An 11958-nucleotide genomic window follows, 5' to 3' on the forward strand; every position below is an offset into this window, starting at 1 on the left:
GAGAGGTCCTGCTGCAGTTAATTTAGTGCAGGGACGGTGATAGTGTTTGCTGCATGTCCCCGTATGCTGTTTTGCTGATCCTGAGACTGTCCTTACGGTGGGACGTCCGGCTTGACCCCATCCCACGCGGAGGTACAGATCAGCGCTGGACCTAGCGGTGCCGGTAGACCCTTTGCGAAGACACCCAGGTGCAGGGAAACCTGGGCAGGTATTTAAAACCTTCCACACGTGCACCAACTTTACCTTGCTCCTCACATGTAACAGGCTTGTTCACACACTCGGGTGGGCTTGGACTCTCTGGACACGGGTTTGGGAAGGGGGTGTAAGTGTATAGCCCAGTTAGGGACTAAGAAGGTTACAGCCCAGTAGTAGGGGCAAGGTACAGTAAAGCCACCATCTAAAGGCAGAAGGTGGACTATATATATTGTTGTGTATGTTGATGTGTATTATGTTATGTTATGAATAGAGCTGTTGATACTCTGTAGTATGATACTGTGTGTTGTGTTGCTTGTCCAGTAAACCTTTTAGCCATAACCCTGGTCTATGTGGTTTCTGGGTGGGTTCCTATGCTAGGGCCATTCTACACTCCTATAGAATCCTACATAAGTGGAGGCGCTGACCGACGAGAGAACGTTCCAGAGAAGCACCCCAGATTCCCATCAGCGGAGGCTCAGGCCTCCTGTGAGCTTGCAGGTATATGCACCACACCTGGTAACATATAGATTCCCCCTCACATGCACACTATATGCGATTGGGTGGGGGAAAACCCATTACAGTAAATTGTAAGAGCTTTTCCACTACCCTCCCATTTTATGTGCTGTTGCTGATCTGTATTAATTATTGTTGTGTACTGTAACCTTCTCTATTAAGGCTATTGTTTAATATCTCTATTGTCATGACCGAGTGTTAGCTTAGGCTACACTTATAGTGCTGGCGACAGTCTCTGGGATTTGTTGGGAGGTACCCTAGGTATAAGAGCGTAGCTCTTGGGTGGGTCCTGTGATGGAAAGGGGCCCAGGGACCAGTATAATAAAGGTTAAGTCCAGTCCTTGCTCATGTGACGTCACGTGACCCCGCTGCGTCATTTGACGCGATTTGCCATGGCGCCACGTGACGTAACATGGCCCCGCGGTGTCATTTGATGCCGCGTTGCCATGGCAATGCATCACCAAAGACCCAGCAGAGTGCAGGTAAGTGAGTTACAGAGGCCTCATGCCTCCCCCGGTATTTAATTTAAATGCCGAGGGGAAGAATGCAGGGCCTCTGTAACCACCCGCACCCCCCTTAGAAATTCTCCTGACCTCCCTGGCGGGCACCCCCCCCCCAGTTTGCGCACCGCTGTATAAGAGAACATATCAGAAACATCTTGTTTTGGGGGTTGTTTTGACCATTTAAAGAATAAACATCAACAAAGCCCTAAGGGTGTAAAATGTTGTGGGATAGATGTACAGTAGCTAACTTGACTGCCTCCTGTGCCTCTGCCATCCGCGGTCATATGACCACAGAGGCCATGGCACTGGAGGATTATCGCTGTGGGGGTTCCATTCAGAAGCATGGAACCTCCGCAGCGAGATTGCGACAGACACTGTGTTCTGTGCCGCAGACTTTTGCTTCTTTTACCGTGGCGCTAGAGACAGTGAGTTTTATTACATCTGTATATAATTGGTTCAAACCCATTGGAGAGGGGGGTGACAGACTGAACCCCATTATAATTGTGGGGTTACCCCCTTCATTATTTAGCTGTTACTATCTGCTAATGTAATTAAGGGGTAACTGGCCAGTAGATACTATAGTGTTTTTATGTAAATGTTGGCATAGTAATATGCCAACACATTCAATTTTGCAATGACACATCGAAGCTGCTAGAATAGGCGTCAATATCTGATGGGAAAACCCCATGTATAACATATATTTCTCTCTTTCATGATGCTTGTATACTGTTCATGATGCTTGTATACTTTGAGGTTATTTTTCACTAATTAAGATCCAGTAACCCGATCCACCTGTTCAATATGTTATGAAGATATCTTGTATGTATATCGTTATTCATATAGCGCCATCCATGTCCACAGCAGCAGTACAGGGGACATAATAATATAACAAATAATATAACACATAAAGGGAATAAGCGCTTCAGACATAAAAGTAACACTAGGAAAAGGAGTCGTTGTCCTGAAGAGCTTACAATCTAAGTGGTAAGTAGGCAGAACTTACAGAGACAGCAGGAGGGTGTTCTGGTAAGTGTGCGTCTGCAAAATCTCAATTTCAATGCATATGAGATGTATAGTATCTGCCAACGGAGCTACCCATAAGCTTTGTTAAGGAATTGTGTTTTAGAATGCTCAATTCAAAGGAATAGGACTAAGGGCTCTATGCAGTAAGCGCCGAAAAAGTGCAATCGCCAAGGGTTGCCGATAGGCCTTATTTTGGCGATTTGCCCTCGCAGTATTCAGTAATTGCCGAATCCATGCCGATCCCTGCCGAATCACTGCGAAAGCAAAACTGCCGATGAGCCTGTGCCGAAACAGCCTGGCTCCTGATAACCTGCCGATAGGCCGTTTCTGCCGATATGTGCTTGCAGCAGAGAGAGATCAGCCACTTTCTCAGCGCAAACATCGGCAAAATATAAATTATTTATAAACAACTTTTACTCATAGTGTACATGTGCAGGGGGTCTCCGGAGCTGATCCGCATTGGTTTCAGGTCTGAGGAACCCTTGCTTCCCAAGATACAGGCCCCGTTATGAGGTGCCGGTATCCCTCTGCATTTAAAGGTCCCGATCACGTGACCGCGGAATGTAAACAAAGCAGAGGGATACCGGCACCCCCTAAAGGGGCCTGTATCTCAGGAAGCAGGGGGTCCCCGGACCTAAAACCAAAGCGGTACAGCTCCGGAGACCCTCTGCACATCTACACTTTAACTAAAACACATATATAAATAAACACTCATTCTTTACCTTTGCGACTATGTGCTACGGTAACGAAGCAGCATGAATGTATTTTTAATAATAGTGTACTGTGAGCAGGGGGTCCCCTGAGCTGAACCGCGTTGCTTTGTGGACCAGGGACCCCTGCTTCCCGAGTTACAGACCCCGGTATGTGTCATCGGCTGGTAGTGTCGCCGCCATCTTTATAGCGTCCCATTCGCGCCGTGTCCGCTATAAATATGGCGGCGACACTGTAACCGATGCCCCAAACCGGGGCCTGTAACTCGGTAAGCAGGGGGTCTCTGAGCTACAAATCAATGCAGTTCAGCTCAGGGGACCCCCTGCTTCCGCACAATATTATTAAAATACATATCTCAATCTGGAGACAGAGGGGCTACAATCGGATTAGAGATCTGGAGGGTCACGACAGAAAAATCAAAACATTCGACCATATCAGGGAAGAAAAAGAGATCCCTCACTCAGAATTCTTTTGATACCTCCAGATCAGGGCATTTTATAACAAACTTGCCCCATACCCCCTATTAACATCCTTCGAAAAGCTCTGTCTGGCTGAGACCGACACGAAGGGACTTACATCTCAGCTATACGGAGAAGTGATCGGTTCTGGTGAACATGAGCAGCAGATACCCTCATTCCGTTCTCAATGGGAAACAGATCTGGGAGAAAACTTAGAAGATGAAGAATGGAGCGCCATATATATGGCCACAGCAAAGAGCTCCATATGCACCACGCTCAAGGAGAACGCATATAAAGTCCTAATGCGATGGTACCTCACCCCACTGAAATTATCAAGGTTTGTGCCGGGTTCCTCTCCCCTGTGCCCCCGCCAGTGCGGAGGAACAGCCGACCTGTTACATATGCTGTGGTCTTGTCCACGGATCTCTCCACTGTGGGAGGCGATTAGACATTGGATACAGAGACTGTTCGATCTCACCATTCCCCCAGACCCGTGGTTGTTCCTACTGAACAGGCCATTGACGGGCCTTTCCAAAACAAATAACAAACTAATTGCCCATTTCGCAATTGCAACGCGGTGCGAGATCGCAGCATTATGGAAACAATCTGATATTCCAACCATCCCAAAGATTCGGAATCGAATTTGGTTCATTTGCCAGATGGAAAAATTAACGAGTTTAGTTAACGATACTGGTGACAATTTTCTAAAAGTCTGGACGCCTTGGCTGGCACAGACAGATATCCCGGGGATTGAGAGGTCCTCAATATGGCTCTGATAACAGTAGGTGCGTTCTCCTTGGGAGGGGCTTACAGGAAGTATTCTATTCACCCAGGACCCCTTATAGCAACATTATAACATAAGTAATAAGAGAGACGACTCAGCTTGCAAACATCTGCGATGCTTAGCACGGAGCCACGTGTCGCACCTACTACCAACGCACTCCCCCTACCTCACCCCCAACCTACCCCTTTCCCCTCCCCATCCCGCCTCAACCTTCTTATTTTTTTTTTTTCTGTGAGTATGTATTGTCTCCCCTTTTAAGTTGAGTTATACTGTATGTGTCTGTTTGTCCATTTAAGTAGAGTCGGCTTGGACTATATAGTCCACACCAAAGTACCCGGAAGACCGGGTCCCGAAGCACAGCAGGACCTCGTTGTTACTTATATAATTGTTAAAATATTGTTTGCATACAAGACAAAAGTATTCTGTAATGTATTTTATGCTGTCTTGATTCAATAAAATTGAAGTTATAAAAAAAAAAAAAAAAAAATACATAAATGCAGCTTCATTACCATAGCGTATAGCCGCTAAGGCAATGAAGGGATTAAGGCAGAATAGCATGTTTATTGGGGACATTTGCCCCCAATAAACATTGCAATAAACAACATACACCCACTGTGTATTTAAAATACATAAACAACAATAAATACAATAAATACATATAGCACTCACCCATTTCCGGCTGCCACGATGAAGGCCATCCTCATCTTCATCCTGCCCATGCCCCCTCCGCTGCTGCAAAACAGACACAAGAATGAAAACATCCAATGTAATGTCCCCTAACCCCTTAATCACCATAGCGGTTATTAACCGCTACAGTCATTAAGGGGTTAACCCACTCTCACCCACCACTCGGGACACCTACATACCCTCCCACACTAACCCCCCACCCCATGAGGCCTAACCATCTTCACCCACTACCCACAAGGGAGGCCTACCCACATACCCTTGGGCCAATACCCCCTCCCTCCACCCCAAGTACCCACAATAAAAACAATACACAGCCCCACAATAAACATTATTCTATTTATTAAATACATTACCCACCCCCTGTGCCCCCCCATAAATACAAGATTTATCTTTTACATACAGGGTTCATACCCCAGCCCCACGCGAGTCCCCAGCGGGCTGGCGGGGCACCTGACAGACCTACAGGGTACCAGCAACTTGTTTCACACAGGTTCTGGAGGTCTGTTGGTGGGTCCTGACAAGCGCCATGGCCCCCAGGTGGTCTCCTTGGGTCACTGTGGGCCACAATTGGGTCCCTACGGTAGGCCCAATGATGTCTGGGAGCCCCGGGTCAGACCCACAGGTGTCTGCGGGGCCTCGGGTGGTTCCCACAGGGGTCTGGGGAACTCACGAGTGCTCACTATGGGTCCGTGGTGCCCCCACAGAAGTGGGACCACCGCTTCATCCCCGCACCTATGGGTCTGCGGTGCCCCCACAGATGTGGGACCACCGCTTCATCCCTGCAGACTACGAGTCCCCGTGAGGCCACCGCTTCATCCCCGCAGGTGTCAACCGTGGAACCACCAGCCTGATACCCGTGAGATACCCGAGGAGACCGCAGGTGGTCTCCAGAGGTCTCACGCAGAACCAAGGAACCAACCCTGAATGTAAAAAAAATAAACCTGGCCTATACATTCAATACATACACCCCCCCCCCCAACACCTACAGTACAATAATGTGCAAAATAACTATTATCCAGATAGGGATAATAGATTATTTGCCCATTATTAAACAAATTAACTAGCATATTAAAATAAATAAAGTACTACTGACCTAATCAATAAGAATCCCCCGTTGCCAGCAACATCCTTGTCTTTCGTTGCCCACAAAATACATAGCCAATACAAAGCCAATACATTGCAATTACATTAAGATATCAATTAACCCCTTAAACACCTTATCGGATAATAACCGCAAAGGTAATTAAGGGGTTAAGCCACACTGGCCTGATACCCACCCTTCACCCATTCATTTGTACAGTGGCTTCATCATGCAACTATATATATATATATACAGAGATATATATATAGAGAAGAGAGAGGAGAGAGCGCACGCCCCATAGTATAAAACTGTGTATTTAATGATGGGAAGGGGGGAAGGGGGGGAAAAAATACACTCACAAGGGTACAAGTATTAAATGCGTTTCGTGATAATATCACCACCATCCCGGATCTTTACTTCGATCAAACGTCCGTCAGTCTCTGGGAGGTGAAGGAACCGTGATCATCAGGATGTACAAGGCGTGAAGAAAGTATCAACGAAATCGTGCTGGAATCCCAGAAAATGTCCTTGCTGGATGGCCTCTGTGATGTTGAATGCACGAATCGGCCTGTTCCTGCGCACACGTGATGACGTAATGTCCGTACGTTTGCGTGATGACGCTCCCTGACGCGTTTCGTCACACACGGGCGACTTTGTCAAAGGGTGATGGAGAGGGGATGGACGCATGGGTATATGTACACAAATGTATTTATTTATAAAATATTTTACCAGGAAGTAATACATTGAGAGTTACCGCTCGTTTTCAAGTATGTCCTGGGCACAGAGTAAAACAAATAATACATGGTTACAAATACAGTTACATAAATGAACAGGGTATACATTATATACAAGACATTGCGTGCACAGTTAAAGAAAATATATATTATGGGCGTATGAAACAGTTACAGACCAGATTCAAATGTGAGACAGCCTTAGATTTGAAAGAACTTAAACTGGTGGTGGATGTGAGAGTCTTTGGTAGGTTGTTCCAGTTTTGGGGTGCACGGTAGGAGAAGGAGGAACAAATGGTAGCGTAGCAACCCCTTAAACCAGCTGGATTGGAAACTAACACTAATAAGAACTTAGGGCCTCATGCAGTAAGCGACGATTATGTGAAATCGGCAAGCTTATCGATTAGTCATGTTATTGGCGTTTTTCCCTCTCCGTATGCAGTAAGTGCCGAATACATTCAAAATCAACCAGAAAACAAATCCGCCCACTCTCACGATGATGAGCCGATCACACACAGGTGTATCGGCGTGCGTGGCGGGGTGCTGTTAGGTTGCACAATCACAAATCTTGCTGAATCAGGCGAAACAAGCATGTTTTTGATTGCGCGCCATATTTAAAGGCAACGTGTACTGCTAATCATTCTCTGTGTTGTTGGGAGTGAGAGAGAGAGAGAGACGCACAGAGCTGGACGATTGAAGATTTGCATATTGACTGAGAGACTTGTTGTGTATTGGGTGAGCTTTGTCCTTTGTTGTTTTGTTTACATCTTTGTCTTGTTTTATATGTGGAAGTGGGTCGTGTGATTGCCTGTACATTTCTTGTCTGTTTTTTGTGAGTGCTGGACGTATGCCCGCAAAGCGTGGGAAGAGTGATGCTGGTGGGAGTGGGAGTGCTACTCGTGCGAGTACGCGTCGGAGTGAACGTTCTGTTCAGGGGAGTGATGTTGCTGGTGCACCGAGTGGTGTTGCTGGGAGTGGGAGTGCTGTTGTTGGGAGTGGGAGTGCTGGTGCTGCGAGTGGTGTTGCTGGGAGTGGGAGTGCTGTTGTTGGGAGTGGGAGTGCTGTTGTTGGGAGTGGGAGTGCTGTTGCTGTGAGTGGGAGTGCTGGTGCTGGGAGTGGGAGTGCTGTTGCTGTGAGTGGGAGTGCTGGTGCTGGGAGTGCTGGTGCTAGGAGTGTGAGTGCTGGTGCTAGGAGTGGGAGTGCTGGTGCTAGGAGTGTGAGTGCTGGTGCTAGGAGTGGGAGTGCTGGTGCTGGGAGTGCTGCTGGTGGCGCAGTTGCTGATGGGGTGTCTGGTGGTGGCGTGCTTGCTGGTGGCCAGCTTTTGGAGGCTCTTCCATTGGAAGAAGGAGAGTCCAGTCAGCACCAGCCAAGCTCTGACCCTAAACCTGCTCGGAAAAAACGTGTGGAGAAGCCACGTAATCCTCGCTTCAATGACCAGGAAAATAGGGCTCTTGTCACTGGCATTCTGGAGCACTATGACAGTCTCTATGGACATTTAGTAGGTAAGTGTAACTTTACATTTATTATTCAAATACATGTGATCCTAGGTCATCTGAGTTTTGTTCATATGCAAATATGGGTACACAATATCTTTCTATGTTCATTAGTGTGGAAACACAGCTTTTTATCATGCCTTACAAGGACAAATAAACACAGGCGGTCAATTTGCCAGAACTACATACAATATGAATGCAACCTTGCTTACATGTATAGGTTTAGTAGTGAATGCTCATGTGCTGCACATATTACACATAAAACAGCATGTTTGCTATCTCTTGGAACAGCTAGCAGTGTAGGAAACTGGTGCTTATATTATTATTAATTTACCTCATATCTTTTATATGTTTTTCAAGGGCGGACAAGTGCAGCAAGCAAAAAAGAAATGTGGGACACAATAGTCATTGGTGTCAATGCCTGTGGGAATAGTGTCAGGGACAAGTATCATTGTCGGAAAAGATTTGATGATATTAGGTCCAAATTGAAAAAGAAAATACAAGACCAACGCGTGCATGCTACTGGCACTGGAGGTGGGCCCACACCACAACGTCTCATATTGACTCCATTGGAGGAGCTGCTTCGGCCAAAATTACTTACCGTCGTCGTGGAAGGCTTGGCTGGTGACCGTGACATTGGAATTTATCCGTCACAATTTCCAGCAGGTGATAAATATTACTGTACTAGGCGTGTCGTTGCTTACAGTTATTTTGCATATTTACACTGCTTTTTATACTGTCTTCACAATATAAGCATACCTGCATCTATATATGTATATGTCTGATTCTGTATATATATATCTCAAAATAGACATATATGTAGTAGTCCTACTAAAAGCAGTAACTAATATAGCACGTGCCATTGCGTGCTCATTTACATGTGAATTCCCAAAATGCATAGCTGCAGTGGAAGCAATTGATGGTGGGCGAAGATGGGGAACAACAGGGTAGTACACATGTGTAACACATGTTCATGAGAAATTATTAGTAGCTACAGGTACAGAACAGAAATATGTATCATATTATTGTGTATTTTATTGATTTTACTCCGACAAACATGACATTACTGCCTATTTTAAGCATGCATCAAAGAAATTGCATGTAACGGCCTACAAACATCACTGGCACTAACACATCTATAGTTGCTTATGAAAAGGTCCATTTTTGCTTTATGTCATATACAGACAGCATAATGAGGCACACGTATCATATGTTATGTCATTGTTTTCATAACTTAAACACTGCAGATGACTACTTAGCTCATCTACCATTGTGTTAAAGCAGCTGCAATTAATATCTCATCACAGCATACACTTCAACAGAGGGGGTGGGGTTCAGCACACACACTAATTACAGCCTCATTTCACGGTCAACTTAGTTCACACCATTTGCACCTGTTTCAAGTCATTGAAAGGTGTGGCTGATTAGGCTTTTTGGGGAAGGGAATACCTTTCTTACAACCTGAATAGCACAACTGAAGTTAATCACACTCATTTGAAAGCTTAACTCTAGCTACTAAATGCCCCAACAACTCATTACTTATCAAAGCGTACGTCACACATTAGTTCACTCATATCTATAGTTGAACTACTATGAAAGACACATTATCACACACTGCATGTGTTGTCTTGTTGAGTCACAGCCACATTCAGGTGTGCCACATCTTCGATTAATGTACCACACATATCCTCTACCAAAAACAACACTTTTTGCAATATGACCACCTTCATGATAACCATTGTGAATGGTCATCTCATGATAGTTATGTACATTATGATACTGATATCACTACACAACATATGATTTTTATGTACTCATTTAATCTATTTATCCTCACGCATTACTGCAGAAACATAGTATGTTGTATGTTAGGGAACTCAAAAATTCTAAGTACACAGGCATGTACAGTGTTATTACAACTATTTATGTTCACTTTCACACACATTTTCGGTTAAGGAACTGATGTTGTTAGTTAATCATAAATACAGAACATACAATAAGTGTTTGTTCAATATTTACACATGTAAATGTAAAACTTATGTTATTGTTATATATAGTTGCCCCTGGAGGACATGTGTCACCTGAGATGGAACAAGTGTCTTCACCTGGGTCAGCCAGCTCAACACTACTAGAAGGTGAGTGTATCATTTGCTGGCCATATAATATGTGCTCTTCTATATGTTATGTTGTCATGTGCATTATTTGTTTTGCACATCTTCTTTAAATAGGATTACTTAGTGTCAGTGAAAATTAAGTGTAAGGCAACATGTATTGTGTTAGTGATGTTAATTATCATGTAGGACTTCTGAGTTTAGAGCAACTTTTCATTCATTCATATTTCATACTGAGTCCAAACATTATTCGTAAGTCAAGGTAGTTTTTAATGAGGTTATAAAACGTATGCTAACATGTTAGGTGTTACTTAGGACACAGTACAATTACATAGTAACACAGCATACATTAACATGCCATTTAATAATGTGTACATTTCTTTTTAGAACATCATGGTGATGAGGATGATGAGTATGATGAGGATGACGCCACAGAAGAGACTGAAATACAATCATGTGACCATGAAGAGGTGCCAATAGAAACTGTTGTACCGCCAAATCGTCCATCAACTTCCACATACGATGCAATTGTAGCTTCAGAGGGAAAAATAGTGGATGCAGAAAATCGTCGCCATTCAGACATGATGACAGTGCTGGAAAGGATGATTGGACTGCAGGAAGAAACAGTATCACAATTGGCACATCTCCACAGAGTCTTCATTGAAGTGCCTAAACAGTTGCAAAAAATCAACACCTCATTCGAAGCATTAGTTGTTCAGCAAACACAAGCTAATTACTGGAGAATGACTAATGTACCACAATTCAACACCTCCCAGCCAGGATCTGTTCATGCAGGTCAGTTTTCACCACATTCATCTGATATTCATTCACCAGGCCCAAATGTTACCGGTCAAGTAGCAGACATTGCTGTGCAGGTTCCTGATGACATCCTACCGCTGCCATCTGTACAAATTCAGCAGCAGACACCTACAAAGGAGGCGACAAAAACAAAACAAGACACACATGAAACAGACCAACCATCACTTGTGCAGTGTCTACCAACTTGCTCACATGTGTCACTGGGCACAAGCCCTGTCCGTGAACAGTCACTACCCAAAAGCCCTGTAGGTGAGTCGCTGCCCAAAAGCCCTGTAGGTGAATCGCTGCCCAAAAGCCCTGTAGGTGAGTCGCTGCCCAAAAGCCCTGTAGGTGAATCGCTGCCCAAAAGCCCTGTAGGTGAATCGCTGCCCAAAAGCCCTGTAGGTGAATCACTGCCCAAAAGCCCTGTAGGTGAGTCACTGGCCACAAGCCCTGTAGGTGAGTCACTGGCCACAAGCCCCGTAGGTGAACAGTCACTGGCCACAAGCCCTGCCCGTGAAGTGCCAGAGGCCACTCAAAGTGGCTCTGTTGTGCCTAAAGTTGGTGGCAAAAGAAAAAGGAAAATTCAAGAGACAACAAGCAGGCCTGTTACTCGCTCGCAAAAGGAACAAAAAAAATAAATGTTATAATTCAGAAAATATGTCTTTGGCCTTGTTTTGTTGACTTCAGATTATCTAATTACTATTGTATGTATGCTGAAGACTGTGTTGTTTCCAAACTTTCAACTATGTTCTTGTACACGTGAAGTTTTGGAAATGTTAACACTCATAATTAATTGTGTTATAAATATTTATGTTGTAATCGTCTGTTCAGTAATGGTCCACCAGGAGCCAGTTGCTAAGTTTAGAG

At 44.8% G+C, this 11958-nt stretch overlaps 1 protein-coding gene across 1 annotated transcript in view; it reads left to right on the forward strand.

Moving 5' to 3' along the window:
- LOC142498003 (uncharacterized) overlaps positions 1–11729 on the forward strand; it is a 58459-nt gene extending 46730 nt beyond the window's left edge. Inside the window, exons 2-4 of the mRNA XM_075606511.1 lie at positions 8540–8845; positions 10237–10314; positions 10678–11729. Coding sequence (XP_075462626.1) covers positions 8540–8845; positions 10237–10314; positions 10678–11729 — 1436 coding nt within the window. The remainder of the gene's footprint in view (positions 1–8539; positions 8846–10236; positions 10315–10677) is intronic.
- Positions 11730–11958: the final 229 nt, after the last annotated feature.

Source organism: Ascaphus truei, chromosome 6 (genome assembly GCF_040206685.1).
Source record: "Ascaphus truei isolate aAscTru1 chromosome 6, aAscTru1.hap1, whole genome shotgun sequence".
NCBI lineage: Eukaryota > Metazoa > Chordata > Amphibia > Anura > Ascaphidae > Ascaphus > Ascaphus truei.